Raw genomic sequence first — 18,044 nt, 5'->3', positions numbered from 1 at the left:
ACACAGAAAAAGCCAAAGTGCACTTCTGCTGCCCAGTGTGCTCAGATTTGGGCACCAAATTCAGCATAGAAAGGAAAACCTTGGAAGGAGTGTTGCTACTTTAATTCCCAAAGCATATGGGTTCCTGTTGCCACTGGGGTATGGATGAAACCTCCCTCCTCTTATGATTTTTTTTCCCCTTTGTGAAATAGTGATTAAAAATTAGAAATCTTTGTCAGAATATTTGATTCTCATCTTCATAGGGTTCACAGAATTTCCTTACTGATGCTCACGCCTCACTCCTGGCATTGCCTTTCTTTCCCACAAGAAAGATCCTCAAAAGATCCACAAGATCCTCAAAATAAATTAATCCACAAAGAGTAATTTATTTATTATCATTCCTTTATATTCCTTGCTAGCCTTCTGATGAAATCCTTTCTTCTATTCTTTTAGTGTAGTTTTAGTATATCCGGATCTGTCCATTGGAGGGTGCACCCCTCGTGCTGCCTTTAGCGCACCTGAAAAAAAAAACAAAAAAAAAAAAGGTTTTGGATGTTTTGTGGCTGGAACTGCAGTTGATACCAGTGAATTGACTCTGTTATGGGACTTCCAGGATGTCTGTGAAAGGGAGATGCCAGAACTGGCCAGGGATGGTTGTAACAGTCAGAGCTGGTGTGGTAAATCCTGTCCTGTCCTGTCTGCCCCTGTGCCAGGGGATGTTCCACTCCACCACTGAAGCAGGTCATTTCACCAATTTTTGTCATATATTTGCACTTATTGTGCTCTATTTTCATCTTTCTAGACAGCTTTGAACTAATAACAGCACTACTTGACATGTAATTAAAGCTAATAACAGCTGAAATTATGCACGCTTGAGTGGTCTGGTCTTTGAAACACAAATTGTGATATTTACACTTCCTCTTTTGGCAAAAACATGTGCTTTCCTCACAGACAGATGGCTTCACAGGTGATAAATGTTTAGGAAAAGTGGATTTAGCAGCAAGCCTTCAGTATGCAGAGAAAACTCTGATTTTTTGACAGGTGAATTCCCTGATTTTTGAGTACCTTGGTGGGGTGTTTATTTCTGGGAAGCCAGACTGAAATTTGGATTTATCTGCTGCTTTGGATTTATCTTCTGCTCAGCCTTCACTTAGAGATGAGGGATTTTCCTTTTCTACAATGTTTGTAGTGAATTTTCATTTTTACTACACTGAAAAACGGGGAGTCAGCAAAAAATCACCTGCTTTTCTTGTGCCTTGTCATTTCCAGTCCACTTTCAAATACTCCTCTATATTCTGGCAGCAGAGTTCATTCTCTGCTCTTGCTCTTGATTCCACCACACTTCTGACGCGCCTGGATCAGCATCCTCAGCTGAAAATCAGCTCTAAGCAGGACTGGCAGGTAAGATACTGATTTTGGAGGTGCAAAAATGATCAGAATGATTTAGAACTGACACTGTTTTCCAGGATATGGCAGCTTGTGCAGTAAAAAGATGGCAAAGATGCCCCTGCAGAGCTGGCCTGAGTGCAGGGCTGCACAGGACAATAATAAAATATCATTTTAAAGCAAAGCTGCAAAGCACAAGACAAGGTCTGATATTTTTCTTTCAATGAAATTCTTCACTGCTGCACTGGAGATACAGCTGGAGTTTGACCTGGAGAAGGAGCAGTGGCTGTGTGGAGGTCTCAGGATTTAATTGTGCATTTTGAGAAAGGAAAATGCCCAGAGCAGCCAGTCTGAGATGATTTCAGTGGAGACATCCTGGTTGGCAGCCACAGCAGATGCCCTTGGGGCAGCATTGGCAGCAGGAATGGTTTTTTCCTAGGCAGCTCTGCCAAGGGCTGGATTTGCTCTCCAAGCTCTTCTCAGTTTTCCTTTTAATGCCCTGGAGCAAACACTGACTGGAGAAGTTTCTGAGCACACACCCCAGAGAAATGAAAGGAGTCACCTGATGTGGGAAATGAGTTTGTAGAGAATTTTTAAAGCTTGATAGAAGGTTCATGCGGTACATTTGTATGTAAATTTTGAGATAAGGGATGTTGATTTAGAAGTGTTATAGAGTAGGATAGATATTGTAGAGAGAGAAGTGGAATTAGAAATAAGTTTTAAAAGATGGTCTTGTAAATAAGACTAGATACTTTGGAGAAATAGAACTATGAAAGATTTATTGTAGTAGGACTTATGAGGAGTAATTTTAGATGATTGGTTTTAAAGTATTTATAACATGGTGTGGTTAAAACTGATAGGTTAAGAAACACTTATAATGTATTGTAATTAGGAAATAGCTGGCTTTTGATTGTGATGGTGTGACTTGCAATATCTGTATTGTCTTACTCTTGACATAAAATGGAATAAAAGTTTTTAAAACACCACTCAGTTGCCCATCTCAAAATCAGAAAAGGGTCTAATCCAAGAACCTGACAATCTGGAGATTGTCACACATTGTCACACAGCCCTCACCCTGGCCCTGTGGGGTAATTGTGGCAATGTTCCTCTGGGCGCTCACCAAATGTGGAATTTTTCTTCACTCAGGGTCACCAAATGTGGTGGTGGTGTTCACAGGGGTCCCAGGATGAGGGAAGAGATGAGAATCTTGACTCCATGTTTCAGAAAGCTGATTTATTATTTTATGATATATATTAGATTAAAATAAAATTATATATTAAAACTATACTAAAAGAATAGAAGAAAGGTTTTCATCAAAAGGCTAGCAAGGAATAGTAAAGGAATGGAATGATAATAAAATCTTGTGACTGACCAGAGAGTCCGAGCAAGCTGTGATTGGCCATTAATTAAAAACAACCACATGAGACCAATCACAGATACACCTGTTGCATTCCACAGCAGCAGATAACCATTGCTTACTTTTTGTTTCTGAGGTCTTTCAGCTTCTCAGGAGGAAAAATCCTGGCAAAAGGATTTTTCATAAAAGATGTCTGGGACACGTAATCACTGAGAAATGAAAGGAGTCACCTGATGTGGGAAATGAGTTTGTAGAGAATTTTTAAAGCTTGATAGAAGGTTTATATAGTGTATTTGTTGCTGACCAAGAGCCACAGTGCTCCAGAAATCCCACCTCTCACCCAGCCAGCCTTGAGCTGCAAGTGAACCAAAATGTGCACAATACTGCCCAGACCCTGTCTGGGAGCTTGTGCTGAGGTTTTTGTGGAGGCTGAGGAGCTCTGGGCTGGCTGTGTCCCAGCAGGACAGGGTGGCCTTGCGCTCTCTGGGCTGCAGGGACAAGGAGGGGGCTCAAGCTGAGCTCAGCCCAGGCTCCAGCAGCAGCTGAGGATGGAGCTTTGTGCCCTTGTGGGCATTGGGCAGGGGTGGCAGCTTGGTGGGCACCACCCTGTCCAGGCAGGGTTTGCACAGCTGCTCTCTGCTTCCCTGCTTGGACTCTTACAAAAAGTCCTGTGGTCTGAACAAAACGGAAAAAGGCTTTTTAAAATTAAGTGTAAAAAACTGATGGGTAAAGCTTCATCCTGAAGTGAGGAACTGTGCTGTTTTGCCTCCTAAAGGCTGGAACCAGACAATTCAGAATTCGGGTAAAGAAGAAATAAAAGAATTTCCAGAAGGATTCTTGAATTTCTGGGCGGATTTGCAAATCATTTGGGTAAACATAGACGTCATCCTTTGCTGGCAAAGAGCAAAGCTGAGAGCACTGCCTGGCCCCAGCTGTACTTTGCTGCCTGTTTCAGCCACCAGAGTGGGTACCTGGCCTTTCCTAGCTGTAGGAGCACTGATCTGGCCCTTTTGGAAAACTTTGGACTGTTAACTACTACACTTTCTAGGAGTTTTGAGATATTGTTAGTGCTTCCTGGCTTAAATGGGCAAAAAATTTGGTGTTTTGGCTTCTGCTATCTGGAGTTCAGCTGGTGATTCCACCCTGTGGTGCATCAAACACCTCAGAGATGGGGGGACTTAAGGATTTGGGATCGCGACAGAACTCCTGGCCTTACCCCACAGGGCAAAATGAACAAAGAGAGCCAGGTATGAGCTGTGCAAGCCCACAGCTGTCACAAACGTATTTTATGAAAAATCCTTTTGTTAGCATCTTTTCTCCTGAGAAGCTGAGAAGCCTCAGCAGCAAAGTTTTGCTTCTTTGGAATGTGATTTAGGGAATTGTTTACCCAGGATGTGATATTGTTTTATTTGGTGACCAGTGACAGCCAGCTGTGTCGAGGCTGTGAGCAGTCACAAGATTTTATTATCATTCCTTTTAAGCCTTCTGATGAAATCCTTTCTTCTATTCTTTTAGTACCGTTTTAATATATAATTTTCTTTTAACAGAATTTATATCATAAAATAATAAATCAGCTTTCTGAAACATGGAGTCCAGATTCTCATCTTCTCCCTCATCCTGGGACCCCTGCAAACAACACCACACACAGCCACAGGTACAGACACTCCTCTTTCACACCAGTTTCAGATTTAATTTATGCAAAGGGCTGCTCTTGGGTCTTTGACTGATGATGGGTTTGTGCAAGGAGGAATAAGCAGGGCACAATAATTTTGCAGCTGTCACTAAGCACACAATTAATCCGTGTCTTGGAGGAGGCAGCTCCTTCTTCGGCTCTCTCTGCTGCTCCTGCTCCCTGTTAATATTCAGCAGGCTCTGGGGGCTGAGCTGCTCTTTGCTTTCAGGCAGAGAGCAGCTCCCTGGTGTTGTCTGAGCGTGGCTGGTGCTTTGCAGAGTTAGTTTGGGATGCAGGGCTGGGACTCAGCTGCTTGGGAAGCGCTCAGAGCCTTGCTTGTAGCTGCAGGCTTGGATTGCTGTTCCCTCATTGCTGCCTGAGCTGGGTGCTGAAGGAGGTGAGTGCTTGCAGGAGAAAAAACCAACCCCAGCTTGGGTGGGAAGGGAAATGACTGAAACATCTCATCCTTCAGAGATGACCCAGCATGGACAGGAGCATCACCCACAGCCAGTCCCTGACCTGGGGGTGCCTTTCCTCTTGGCTTTGTTGTGCTGATTTGACAAACACATCCCCAGCCCCTGCTGAGACAGCACAAGCTCCAAAGGAGAAGGGCTGAGGCTGTGTGTCCTTCCAGGGAAACGGGGAACCCCAGCTCCTTTCCCTGATCTCTGGCATGGCCTTGTGCCTTCAACACGCTGCTCAGGGTGCTCCCTGCACTGCCAGAGCCATGAAGGGCGTTTTGCAAAGCTTTTCTGTGAGATGGATTGCTTGGGGAGGGTTTGGAGCAGAGAATCAGAGCAGAGCTGCTGAGGGTGAAGGGGTCAGACTGAATAATGGAAGGCAGATCTGCTCCAATATCTTTCAGTAGCTTCTGCACTGTCTGCATGGGTGGGTGAGGCCTGGATGAGGTGAGATTTGCAAACCTCCTGTCACTTTGACTGTCTGATTTTATGCAAGATGGACAGAGCTTTCTAAAGGCTCAGGCTGCAGCAGCTTTCCATCACAAGCATGAGAACTGTTCATCCTGAGCTTATCTGGCTCTTCCTGGGCAAGGAGAAGCTAAAACTGCCATTTGAAAGGAAAAAAAAAAAAAAAAGGAGGCTAAACTTTACATTCTGACTCATGTTAAACCCCTGACTATACAAGTGGAAAACAGGTTCAGGAAATTAAATTTGATATTAGGAAAAATTCTTCCATGTAGGGGAGGTCAGGCATTGGAACACGCTGCCCAAGGAGGTGTGGAATCACCATCCTTGGATCCTTGGAAGTGTCCAAAATGTGTGCAGTGCATGTGGCACTGGGAGACGTGTGGTGAACGAGGTTGTGCTGGTAATGGGAATGGGTAATGTGGTGGTGGTTAATGGTAATGGTTAATGGTAATGGTTAATGTGGTGGTGGTGGTTAATGGGAATGATTAATGTGGTGGTGGTTAATTGTAATGGTTAATGGTAATGGTTAATGTGGTGGTGGTGGTTAATGGTAATGGGTAATGTGATGGTGGTTAATGGGAATGGGTAATGTGGTGATGGTTAATTGTAATGGTTAATGGTAATGGTTAATGTGGTGATGGTGGTTAATGGGAATGGTTAATGGGAATGGTTAATGTGGTGGTGGTTAATGGTAATATGGTGGTTAATGGGAATGGATAATGGTAATGGTTAATGTGATGCTGGTTAATGGTAATATTGAATGTGGTGGTGGTGGTTTATGGGAATGGTTAATGTGGTGGTGGTTAGTGGTAATGGGTAATGGGAATGGTTAATGTGGTGGTTAGTGGTAACGGGTAATGTGGTGGTGGTTAATGGTAATGGTTAATGATAAAGGTTAATGTGGTGGTGATTAATGGGAATGGTTAATGAGAATGGTTAATGTGGTGGTGGTTAATGGTTAATGTGGTGGTGGTGTTAATGATAAAGGTTAATGTGGTGGTGGTTAATGGTTAATGTGGTGGTGGTGTTAATGGTAAAGGTTAATGTGGTGGTGGTTAATGGTAATGGATAATGTTGTGGGGGTTAATGGTAATGGTTAATGGTAATGGCTAGACTCAGTCCTGAAGGTCTCCTCCAATCTTTGTGGTTCCATAATGAACCTCTTCACCCCATCCATGGGCTCCCACTCCCTCACAGAGGGTTGAAGGTGCTTCACTCTCTCTAATGGGCTCTCACTAATGTGTCTCCAAGCTGAGATGGTGTGAAAGCTAACAAATTTCCAGCACAAGAAATGGCCAAATCTGTGGTATTCCTGTCCCTCAAGAGACACAGCCTCGAGCTGCACCAAGGGAAATACAGGCTGGTTATCAGGAAAAGTTTTTTACAGGAAGGGTGATAAAGTTCTGGAATGTTCTGCCCAGGGAGGTGGTGCAGTCTCCATCCCTGGGTGTGTTTAACAAAGCCTGGATGTGGCACTGGGTGCCAGGGTTTAGGTGAGGTGCTGGGGCTGGGTTGGACTCGATGATCTTGAAGGTCTCTTCTAAACCTAGTAATTCTGTGAATTCTGTGAATTCTCTGGGATCAGGAAGGGGCTGATCCTGACGTGGGAGCTGCTGGCACACTGCACAGCACGCAGGTAAAGCACCCTGACCCCAGGAGCACTGATGATGGGATGTGTGGAGAGGGCTGGGAATGAATCAAGGCTCCTTCCAGTTGCAGCAGAGGTTCAGCAGCACAACTGCATTCACCAGAGCCCTCTCTCATGTGTGAGCCTTTCTCCATTCATAACAAACTTCAAACTCATGCATGGAAGATACAATGACTTATCATCATGGAAGATACAATGACTTACAATACAAGTGTATTCCCCAGGAAGGCTGCATGCAGATCTTACCCTGTGACCATTTCAACACCTTGAAGGGGAATAGATGTTTAAATTCTGAATTCAGGCTCAGTCTAAGCAAACAGAGCTCACTGCCAGAGGGATTTCACACTGCAGTTCGGAGTTTGCTGCTCAGAATTCATTTGGTTCTAATTCTGTACCTTGGCTATGTTGGCATTGCATCCTCACATCCCTGCTAATGAGGAAGCAGGGCTGCTGCAAGCAGAGGACTCCTGTAGGGATGTTGGCAGCATCCCAGAGAAGGTATTTTTGACTCACTGGGGAAGTTCCAGACATCACAGATTATATGTTTATTCTAATGATGCCTCATCACTGGGGAAAGCCAGGACAGGCACTGTAATATTGGTGTAAGCAGGGCTATGTTTTTGTAGCAGAAAGGCAAAATCACTTCCAGTGAAGGGAACAAGTTGTCTCCCTAACCAAGAACCACCACTTTTACAGCTGGGAGTATTCAGCACTTTAGAGAACATTGCCTGGGGAAAACCACATCTCCTCAACCCCCTCCTCTCCCTCTGTTCTTTCCTCCTGGACTTGGGGGTGGAGGTCTGGTGCTTCAGGCTGGATATTGCAGTTTGCCAGCAGATGTCCTGAGGACAGCCTCATCAGAGGGGCCCAATTCCTCCTTGGAGGGGGGCAGACGGTGGAAATGCTTGCCCAGGGCAGATGATGCTGCTCCCCATGGGTGTTTGGACATGCTGAGTGTTCCCTGCCTGTGGCACTGTCATGGGGAGCCTGTGCTGCTGACAAGGACCATGGTGTAACTCCACACACCTGTGTGACTGGAGAACCCAGCCCAGTGCACACACAAGAGTGCAGAATAAGTGTGAGCATCACCCAAACCAGGACTGGCAACCCTGGATATGCCTCATCCACATCGTCCACTCCTACCCCAAATGCAAAACTGCATGGAATTTCAAAACATCAGCTGCTTTTCCTTTATTTCATTGTCTTCAGTCCTCATACAACTACAAATTGAGCACTACTGCTAAAGGAAAAAAGAGCAAACTACAGCCATTCATGGGGTAACATAATTTTAAACGTTGTGAGACAGCTGATACTATTAAAAATCATGGCCCTGTTATGGGCTTTCATTATTGATGGCTACTTGAGGAGACATCCACTATAAAACATAAAGATAAAAAGTGAAAGGCTATTTAGATAGATGTTCAGCTGAGTGCTACTAGCATCAAATCAGTGGCACTGGAGAAATGAGAGCAGACACACGGCACAGCCTCTGGACTAAATGTGTGCACTGCCAAGGCTTGGCCTGCACAACGTGCACTTTAAATCAAAGCAACATTGAAGTCAGTATTGATTGTTCTTGGAGATATATTTTACCTTCAGGCACTGCTGTTTCCCAGAGGAGCGTGAGCAAGGACGTAAGTCTCTGTGCAGTGCTGGCTGCTGGTGGACAGGGATCTCCCTGAAATCCTCTGGAAGCGATTCCTCCTCTGGAAGTACCCACTGCTGCTGCTGAGGGACCTCTGCCTGTTCTTCAGGTACTCCCTGTAGTTTTTGGTGAGCAGGGTGTAGAGGAAGGGGTTGATGCAGCTGTTGCTGTAGGTCAGGCAGGTTGTCAGGTAATTAATGTTCTTCATCACCTTGGGAGATAAAGGGAAGGATTCATAATACTGGAAGAGGAGCTGCCATATCCAGAAAGGCAAGAAGCAAGCCCAGAAGACCAGCACTATGGTGAAGATTAGGTAGAGCACCTTCTGGTTGGGCAGCCTCTTGGTCTGCTTGAAGGAAGCAGTCTGGGACACCCAGTAAATCTTGGCCAGGCGGATGTAAAGGTAGCCAATGACCACCCCAGGGCCCACGATGCTGGTGCCAAAGAGGATGCTGAGATAGACTTTGTAAGACAGCTTGCTCCAGGTGGGCAGGCAGATGCTTTTGTTGTCCCTTTGCACCAGCTGGATCATGATGAGCATGGGCAGGGTGAGCAGCAGTGACACCAGCCAGATCACCACAGCGATGGCCTTGCGGTAGCTCTTGGACCTCTTCACCGTGTCCAGGGGCTTCAGCACGGCCAGGTAGCGCTCCGTGCTCATCACTGTGAGGGTGAAGATGCTGGCATGCATGGTGAGAAAGTCCAGGCTGAACAGGATGCGGCAGCCAACATCCCCAAAGTGCCACTTCTGGATGAAGTAGGTGCCGACGATGAAGGGGATGGTGAGGAGGTAGAGCAGGTCGGCCAGCGCCAGGTTGATGATGTAGATGTACATGGAGGCGGAGGAGCGCAGGTAGTGGCACATCACCAGCAGGGTGTAGACGTTGCCTGTCACCCCAACCACGCACATGAGGGACAGGATGGCCCCGATGGTGCAGATGGCCACCATGTCCTCTGTGGAGCCGGCCGCCCATGCGCCGTCCCCGGTGCCGTTGGCCGAGACATTGGGCCTGATTCTGAACACGCCATCCTCACCTGTGTCTGTCACCATGGAGGGGGTGGTGGTGAAGTGGCTCTCCAGCTCGTCAGTCAGGGACATCCTCCTGGGTTTAAATGCCAGAAGCTTTGCTCATGTCACAGGGGTCTGAGGGGGCTCTCTCTGCTCTGAGAAACGCGGCTGCGCCGAGCTGTGGAACCATTTCCCAGCAGTGTCTCATCCAAGGACCATCTGCATTCTCCACTAGAGGAAAGACAGCAAAAACAACGTGTTAGAAATCTGACAGAGCAACACAAAAGTTCATTTAGAAGTTACCTGTCCCTGAGCACGTATCTGCACTGCCTGAATGTACCAAAGGCCTTTGGCACTGAGGCCACTCTTGTAGGGCTTGTGCTCTCACCTCACCCAGCTGTGAGACGTGTGCATGGAAAAGAGACAAAACGGTTGTGTGGATCACTGGAACCACTTACTGCAGTCCTTAGTTCAGGGCTGGAGGAAAAAAACATCCTTCCTAAATTTATAACAATGATTTAGAACCATCAGCATGACTGTTTAAACCTCTTTGCACATTCTTAACTCTGAAGTAGCAGAAGGCCCTGAAAAGGGGAAAACAAACTTTAGATTTATCATTTGCAGCCAAATTGTCTGTTCTGTGTCAGTGATGCATTCAGAGTCCTGTCCAGCATTCCTGCAGTGTTTTCACAGAGCAGCTTCCCTTGAATGAGAAGCTCCTCCTCTGTCCTGCAGTTTCAAACAGCATTCGAGTGCTGGAGGAAAAGGCACTTCATAAAGCAAAGTATGATTTCCCTGTGGGATTTTTCTGTCTGTAAACACAGGGTTTTTCACTCTCTCTGTCCATGTGAGGTGTCCACGTGTCTGTAAAACAGATCTGTTTGAGCCAGAGCCTGGTGTGAACCTGCCTGAGCAGCCTTGAGCAGCGAGGTGTGAGACAACATGTGAGGCAACTCTGTACGTGGGAGCCTCTGCTGAGCTCAGACTCAGCGCTGCACAAATCAGGATTGTGTTGCTTTGAATTCATTCTGGGTGTAGGCAAAAAGAGAGCAAACCTTCCTCAGAGAAATGCTGAAGAAGTGGCTAAAATGCCCAGATTTTAAGGCATACAAAAAGCCTGTGCCATCCTAAAGGTCCCTGCATACAGAAGTGCGTTTGCATTGTGTGTTTTAGAGCACTCAGACTGTCTCTTTTTCTTGGGAAAACGCTGAGGGGGAAGAGTGCTGGGCTGCCTTGTCCTCATAGGGCTCAGCAGGCAGACTCCCTTCTGTCTTGTTCCACTGGGCAGGCTGGATTTGTTTAATCCTGGGAATTTGCAGCGTTTCCCAGTGAGTTGGGTGTCCCTTTCCCTCCTCACCAGCTCTGAGTCCTTCGCCTCTTTCCTCCTGTCTCCTTGGCAGGAGGATCACAGTGCCAGGCTCTCCCCTGCTGCCCTTGTGTCACCCTCTCAGTGGCCTCTGTGACCCTTGAGGATGAACAATTTTCATCCTCTTTGTCACTTCCCTCACCTTCTCCCCACTACCACCTGCAGAGATGTCATAAAAAACTCTGGATAAGAGAGGACAATCCAGTGCAGAGGGAGATTTCCCCTTATTTAGCAGTCGGGATAAAAGTACAAAAACCCAGAGAAACACACAGAGCCCATCTCCCGCCCCAGTCCCTCGAGTACAGGTGAGAGATGAGCATGGTTCTGCAGTGCTCCTTCAGGACCCTGCTGCTCTGGGCTGGTCCCCACAGCTTCACCAGCATCAAGATCCATTTCTTGGACCCTGCAACCCCAAATCCTGCTCCTGCTGTGCTGTCCAGTGCCCTCCTGCTGTAGGGCAGGTGTAGCCAGTCTGTCCCTCTGCCCCTTTGTCCCTTTTATTGGTGCTGGTGTCCAAGCTGGCAGTGACAGTGACTCCCAGGAAGGAGACACAGCTGCTCCAGGAGCTGTGGCTGCTCCTCAGCCTCACAACCAGCAGGAGGGCACAGAAATGAGCAGCTCTGCATGGGATGCTCCAGCTGAGCCCGGAGCTGGTCCCACACACAGCTCTGGGCTCGGTGTGCTGGTGAGAGCTCATTTTCAGGAGCATATTTCCAAGGCTCAGGGGCTGCCCCCTTGCAGCTGCCTCGTTTGGTGTCCCAGGGACTTGTGGCAGATTTGTGCCATGCTGGTGCCTGTCTGTGCAGTTCCCTGGAGTGACAGCTCCTGCTGGAGAGAGCCGAGCCCACTGCATTTCCCTGCTCTGCTCCTCTTGTGCTGAACCTGCCTCCTGCTCCATTCATAAAATCCCTACAGCACCAATTCCATTCAGACACTTCGCCCATCTCCAGACAGAGCTCGAAGAGAAAAATTAAGCCAAATGAGGAGCCTTTTTATAATTTTAAAGTTGCCATCACTGCTGCTCTGGTACACAAACACTCACACACATGCACACACAACACAGAGCTTGTTATTCCAAGCAGCCATTCAAGCATCTTACGGTGCAGCCGATTTTCCCAGCCAATCTTGCCTTCCCCTCTACGATATCATCTCACAGGAGTATACCATGCATATGTACAGCTGTAAACAGAAACAAATTTCTCCTGCTCAAACCTTGCTTTTAAATCCGGTGGATGAAGTTTCCTATGAGAAAGAAAATAATAGTAATAACAAAAAAAAAAAATTCTATTTAGTAGTATCAAAGCTGAAACTTAAAGAAATAAAAGAAGAAAAAAAACAGAAAGAAGAGAATCCTTCTTCACGGGCAGAGAGTGAGAGATCCCAGAGCTCTGTCGCATCTGGAGCGGCAGGGGCAGGAAGGGAGCGTGCTGCCAGCCAAGTATGTTTGAAATCTGGGCGCTCTTAATACTCCCATTCCCCTCCCTCCACTCGTGCCGGCTATTTTTGCTCCCCGGTGACGTGAGGCATAGCGTGGCTTTGCTGCAGCCTGTTTAAAGCAGCAGGGTTTGATAAGCATGGCTTGCTCTGCCTCCCCTGCTCCGGGCAGCACAGGGGTTCGGGTTGTTCCATCCCAGGAGCGGTGGAAGGCAAAGCACCCTTTGTACAGCACGCAGAGAATTCCTGAATCAATTCCTTAATTAATTCCTGGATTCCTGAAGCTGCTCGAGCAAAACCAGCACGGCTGGGGAAGGAGAGAGGGCCAGGGAGGGTTAAAATCCTGCGGGAGGGTGACATTCCTGCGGGAGGGTGGGTGGGCTGCCCAGGGGAGCAGCAGAGCTCCTTGATTTGGAGACCTATTCCAAAGCGAAGCTGAAGTTTATTCGGGTTGGATGGCGTGTGAAGAGATGAATCTGTGCCGTGGGGTCACACAGCACAGCATCTGAGACATTTCAGGCTGGCAGTAACAAAATATTGCTGAAGTTGTTCGGGGGCAGGGTGGTTCCCTTTCCCCAGGGATACTTGTGAGAAACGATACTTTCAAACATTTTAAAAAGGTTTCATACAGCCTTATCAAAAATTACAGCAGCAGACTGAATAGAGAAGATAAACACAGCGCTGGGAGCAGAGGATTTTCCCCACCATGTGCCCATCCACACAAGGGATGTTTTGCCTTTTAACCCTGTGTCCAGCTCTGGCTCCTCAGTTTGGGGAGGACATTGAGACACTTGAGCACATCCTGATGAGGGCAACAAGGATGGTGAGGGGCTGGGAACACAAACCCTGTGAGGAACCCCTGAGGGAGCTGGGGGTGCTCAGCCTGGAGAAAAGGAGACTCAGGGGTGCCCCCATCACTCTCACAGCTCCTGGAAGGTGCCTGTGCTCAGCTGGGGCTGGGCTCCTTCTGCAGCAGCACTGACACAGCCAGAGCACACAGCCTCAAGCTGCACCAATGGAAATACAGGTTGGACAGCAGGAAAAAGTGTTTTACAGAAAGGGTGATAAAGTTCTGGAATGGCTGCCCGGGGAGGTGGTGCAGTCCCCATCCCTGGGTGTGTTTAACAAAGCCTGGATGTGGCACTGGGTGCCAGGGTTTGGGTGAGGTGTTGGGGCTGGGTTTGACTTGTTGATCTTTGAGGTCTCTTCCAAGCCAGTGATTCTGTGAATTCTGTGACTCCAGGGAGCAGGAACAGTCCCTGGGTGACCACATTGTCACATTGAGCACACTTTGTCAATGAAGCCATTGACAAAGTGCTTTATTTGCTCCACTGGGAGTGAGAAGGTGATGTGGCAGTGGCCTCCTCCCAGGAAGAGCAGGGACAACCTGCTGCTGTCCTTGAACCCCTTTCCTACAGCCTGCATGTGGCCCAAAGGGCTGGGAGTGCAGTGATGCTGATGGGGATGTGGGTGCCTCTGCTCAGCACCTCCAGCATGTGGCAGGTGTGTCCAGGTGTCTGTCCAGGCACTTACACTGGAACTGCCACACTCCTGTCACTCCTCTGTCCCCAGAGGGCCACTCATGTTGGTGTTAACCCATCCCAGGGCAAGGAAGGAGTAGTGGGATGCAGGAAGGGTGATCCATCTGGGTAATCCATCACTTTTCCAGGCCTGTGGATCCCAACTTGATGCTTCCTTTTGTGGCACTTAAACCTTTCAGAAAACATGAAACCTGTGATTTCATTTATCAGGAAATCTCTGTGCCCACGGGGCTGCCACTGGGGGAAGCTGGGCTCCCATATGTCTGTGTCCTGCTGCAGTCATTAGAGAAGTGGCTGGGAGCAGTGTGGGCAGTGTCAGCTTCACAGCCCTGGCTCAAAAGGGCTGTTGGTGGTCATAGTTTTGTGTGCTAATTCATTTGTGGGGAATTTTGGAAGGAATTTGATACAGAACCTCTGAATTGTTTTTGATGATGGGGTTTATTTTTCTTATCTTCTACACAGGGAGGAAGGGTGAGTTCTGCTCACATCTTTATTGCATGGTTCAGAAGGTCACAAGACCTCTAGTTATGAGAACTTTTAAGGAGTTATTGACCAATAAAACACTGCTAACAAGGATATTTATGTTTTTGACCCCATCCTTAAATCTTTCATCTTATGGACTCATGCTACAATGTAAGATTCCTTAGCCAGTCCTGTTATGACACACAAACCTTCAGTACTGCATTCCAAACTCCTTGTTTACCTCTGTAACTGCTTTTACTTTTTCTATATCTTAAACTCTAAAACTCTAAACTTTCCATCACTTAGCTTTACCTGTCTCTGCTTTAAACTACAAATCCACATTCTCGCTTCCAGCACCTGAGTTTGGAAAGTTTTCCAAGGTCTCAGACCAAATCCTGTGTTTAATTCTAAGCTTTGGCTTACAGGCCCAAAGTTCTGAGAGTTCCTTGCATTTTCGTTCCAACAGTTTTTCTGCTTCTCTTCCCCTTATTGGCTCACCTTTAAAGCAGGGATCACTGTCCTGGATTGCCAAGCAAACTGTATTCTGTTAACATCTGTATGGCAGCTGTCTTCTGTTCACTGGGCAGTTTTCCTTATCTCTTCCACACCCAATCCTCTCTCAGGGCAGACATCTGCTGATAACAACTATTGAATGTCACTGCATGGCTGATAAGAACTACAGCATCCCATTGGGTGATGTGAGCCCAGAGGGAGGAGCCAAGCATTCCTACCTGGATAGAATCTGGAGATTCTGGAACACCAGCACAGCTTCTCCACTGCATTCCCCAGAGGAGCAGCAGCTGCCTCTTCTTCCACTGGATCTTCAGAGGAAGAATACATCCTTCTCTACAGGATCCCTGCTCCAGCAGAGCCACCCCTGACACTGCAGGAGGGCTGAGCCACAATTCCAATGGGACTGCTGCCAGCACCCTGACCCACAGGGTGTCAGGTTGGGTTCTGACTCTGTCAGGGTTGGTTTTGGTTACTGCATTGTTTATTTTATCTTTTTATTTTCTTCCCTATTAAAGAACTGTTATTCCTGCTCCCATATTTTTTTGCCTGAGAGCCCCTTAATTTAAAATTTATATCAATTTGGAGGGAGGGGGTTTACATTTTCCATTTCCTTCCTTAGCAGACACCTGGCTTTCCAAGCCAAGACAATCACTCTGCTCACTGTCTCAGTGCTTTGAGTTTCAGGGGTTTTACCATTTGTGTGATGCTGTCAGAGCTGCAGACAGGGGTGGCAGCCCCTGTGATCCTGTGTAACAGGAGTAGGACCTGCACAGGCAATGCTGGGTGAAGAGAGGAGTTCTCCAAAATATGAAATAGCTCTGTTTAGTCATTCCGACAGAATCCACTGCTACAGGGCTGGAGTTCTGCATAGGAGCCTTCTGAAGTTACTGCACAGGCAATAACCATAATTATTCTATGAATACTGGGCAAAAGAGACTCTCTCTCCCCTTTGATGTGAGGATTTATGCCAGTGCTATGTGAATTTAATTGTGTTACTGAATTGTCTTTATTGCAAAGCATTTGACATCAACAACAACAAAAATCACAGCAGAATTCTCCTGGAAATCCATGAAATCATCATCAGGAAAGCCATGGGGAGTACAGACATCCTGAGACACACCCTCCATGGGCCAGAAGCTATTGCTACCCTAGAGACAAAAGCCTGTTTGTCATTATTTTCTATCCCAAATATCCTGCACAGCACCTCTGTGCTCTGCTCTGCCTGTGCTGACCACACCATTCCTTTGCAGTTTGGTTCCATGTCCTCAGCCTCTCCTCCTCTCTACAGCTGAACAGCTGCCCTGTGCCCTCCTGGGACACCATTCTGTACTCCTCAGCCCTCATAGCTGGGATTAGAACATTTAGGGAAGTGCTCTGGGGCCAGAAGTCTGCTAGGAAAAAGTCAGGCTCCATAATTTCCAGCTGCTGCTGATCCCAGGTGTTTTCTCATCATGGAAGGCAGCACACAGCCCCGGCCTGGCAGCAAAGATTTCTGCTGGAGCTCTCCAAAACCCTCTCACAGGAGACAGGAGATGAAGTGTGAAAAGTTCTCTGGCAGTGCATAAAGAGCAGCAAATGTCACCACACTGAGTTCGTGCCACTGTGGACTCGCTGGTGGCATTTGCCATCCTGCACACAGGGGATGGAGTTGGGGATGGTGACAGCTGGTGCTGCTGTGGGTCTCCTCTCTGGAGCAGCAGATGCTGATTCAAATACTCCTTAAAAAGCTGCTTTTCTACAAGAAAACCCACATAATTTCTGCCCTTGCTTGCTCTGATGGGTAACCTCCATTCCCAGTGGTGGTGGCTCAGTGCTGACTTCCAGTGCCTGTCTGCACTTCCCAGAGGAGACAGTAAAGGAGACAATAAAGTCCTTTTTTTCCCCCTTGTGGCAGCATCACCAAATTGATCCAGAGTCCTCCTGACGCTGTGTGAGCCCCTCTGGCGCTGCAGCCCCTCTCTGCTCTGCACTGAGCTCCCCTGACTCTTGCAGTGCACCAGGGGCAGTTCGGGGGTCACGGAGCAGGGGCAGGGCTGTGCCCCCTCCCAAAGCCATCCCAGCTGCCTGGGCTGCACAGAGTGGATGTCCCGGGCCATGGGCAGCCCCAGCTGACCCAGCTGCCTGTCCCCTGGCCAGGATTTGTCCCCGTGGCTCAGGGTGTGGCGTGTGGGGCTATCTCAGTCACACAGGTTGGGTCAGGCTGGAAGGGACAACTGTGGCTCATCTGGTGCCACCTCCCTGCTCAGGGCACAGGGTTGTACCCAGGTTCTGGAATTTCTCCAGTGAGGGAGACCCCACACCCTCTCTGGGCAATCCAGTACCAAACTGCCAGTGTTCTCCTGGTCACACAGAAATTCCAAATAGCTCTTGAGGATCTGCCCTGACTTTGGGGTCAACCCAGAGGAGAGAAAGGGTTTGCAATGTTGTGCTAAACTCAAGTCCTCCTGAAGCTCTGCTGGTGGCCAGGAATGGCAGCAGCTCCTGAGGAAGAGCATTGGTGAGACCTGGCAGTCCCCATGTCATCTCTTGTTCCAGGGAAAGTTGCATTTAAATCCCTCTGTTCCAACACTCATGGTCTTGGACACATGCAGGTGTGATACTGAAATTCCCAGCTGGTTCCCAGTTGTTCTCTGCACTCTCCCACTGTCTGTCCCCACTGGTGGGCACATCTGTCCCTGATCCTGTGCTCGGTCACTGCACAGGAAATTCTTCCTCATGTCCAGGTGAGGTCTCTGCCCGTTCCTCTGGTGCCATTGCTGTGCCCAGCCCAGCAGAGCCTGGGCCCTGCTCTGAGCCCTCCCTGCAGGCACTGACAGACAGGAATGAGCCCCCCAGGCTCCCTCAGTGGAAGAACTTGAATGAGAGATGCAGGAATCCAGGCAGCTCTCCAAAATGCAGTTTATTGTACCCAAGAGGTCACAGCAGTCCAGGGCTGAGGGTGACAGAGCTGTGCCTACAGCTGTCAGCTCCAGCTGCAAACAAGCCTTTAATTTTTGTTACAATGCATTATAGACTTTTCTTTGCTGAGCATCTTAATACAGAACCAATTTATACTTTAACTTTTATCTATAGGCTATCATAACTACTATAATTACCATATTCA

At 47.9% G+C, this 18,044-nt stretch overlaps 2 protein-coding genes across 5 annotated transcripts in view; one reads left to right on the top strand and one right to left on the bottom strand.

The window, feature by feature from the left end:
• Window positions 1-345: 345 nt before the first annotated feature.
• Window positions 346-12,476, bottom strand: LOC134428860 (urotensin-2 receptor-like). Of its 4 annotated transcripts, none has more exons than XM_063175876.1 (3): window positions 12,204-12,476; window positions 8,565-9,856; window positions 346-497 (listed from the first exon to the last, which is right to left on the bottom strand). In XM_063175876.1, the coding sequence occupies exon 2, from the start codon at window positions 9,713-9,715 to the stop codon at window positions 8,567-8,569; it is 1,149 nt and encodes a 382-aa protein (XP_063031946.1). In that variant the 5' UTR covers window positions 9,716-9,856; window positions 12,204-12,476; the 3' UTR covers window positions 346-497; window positions 8,565-8,566. The 4 variants fall into 4 exon arrangements, with proteins under 4 accessions (XP_063031946.1, XP_063031947.1, XP_063031948.1 ...); XM_063175877.1 differs by lacking the exon at window positions 346-497 and having other exon boundaries at window positions 8,148-8,827; window positions 8,939-9,856; XM_063175878.1 differs by lacking the exon at window positions 346-497 and having other exon boundaries at window positions 8,148-9,504; window positions 9,652-9,856.
• LOC134428859 (uncharacterized) overlaps window positions 4,615-18,044 on the top strand; it is a 46,136-nt gene continuing 32,706 nt past the window's right edge. Inside the window, exon 1 of the mRNA XM_063175874.1 lies at window positions 4,615-4,791. The gene's annotated coding sequence lies outside the window, so the exon portion shown is untranslated. The remainder of the gene's footprint in view (window positions 4,792-18,044) is intronic.

This window comes from Melospiza melodia, chromosome 24, assembly GCF_035770615.1.
Source record: "Melospiza melodia melodia isolate bMelMel2 chromosome 24, bMelMel2.pri, whole genome shotgun sequence".
NCBI lineage: Eukaryota > Metazoa > Chordata > Aves > Passeriformes > Passerellidae > Melospiza > Melospiza melodia.
Note: the sequence above shows the minus strand (reverse complement) of the source record. Positions and strands in the feature narration are given on the sequence as shown.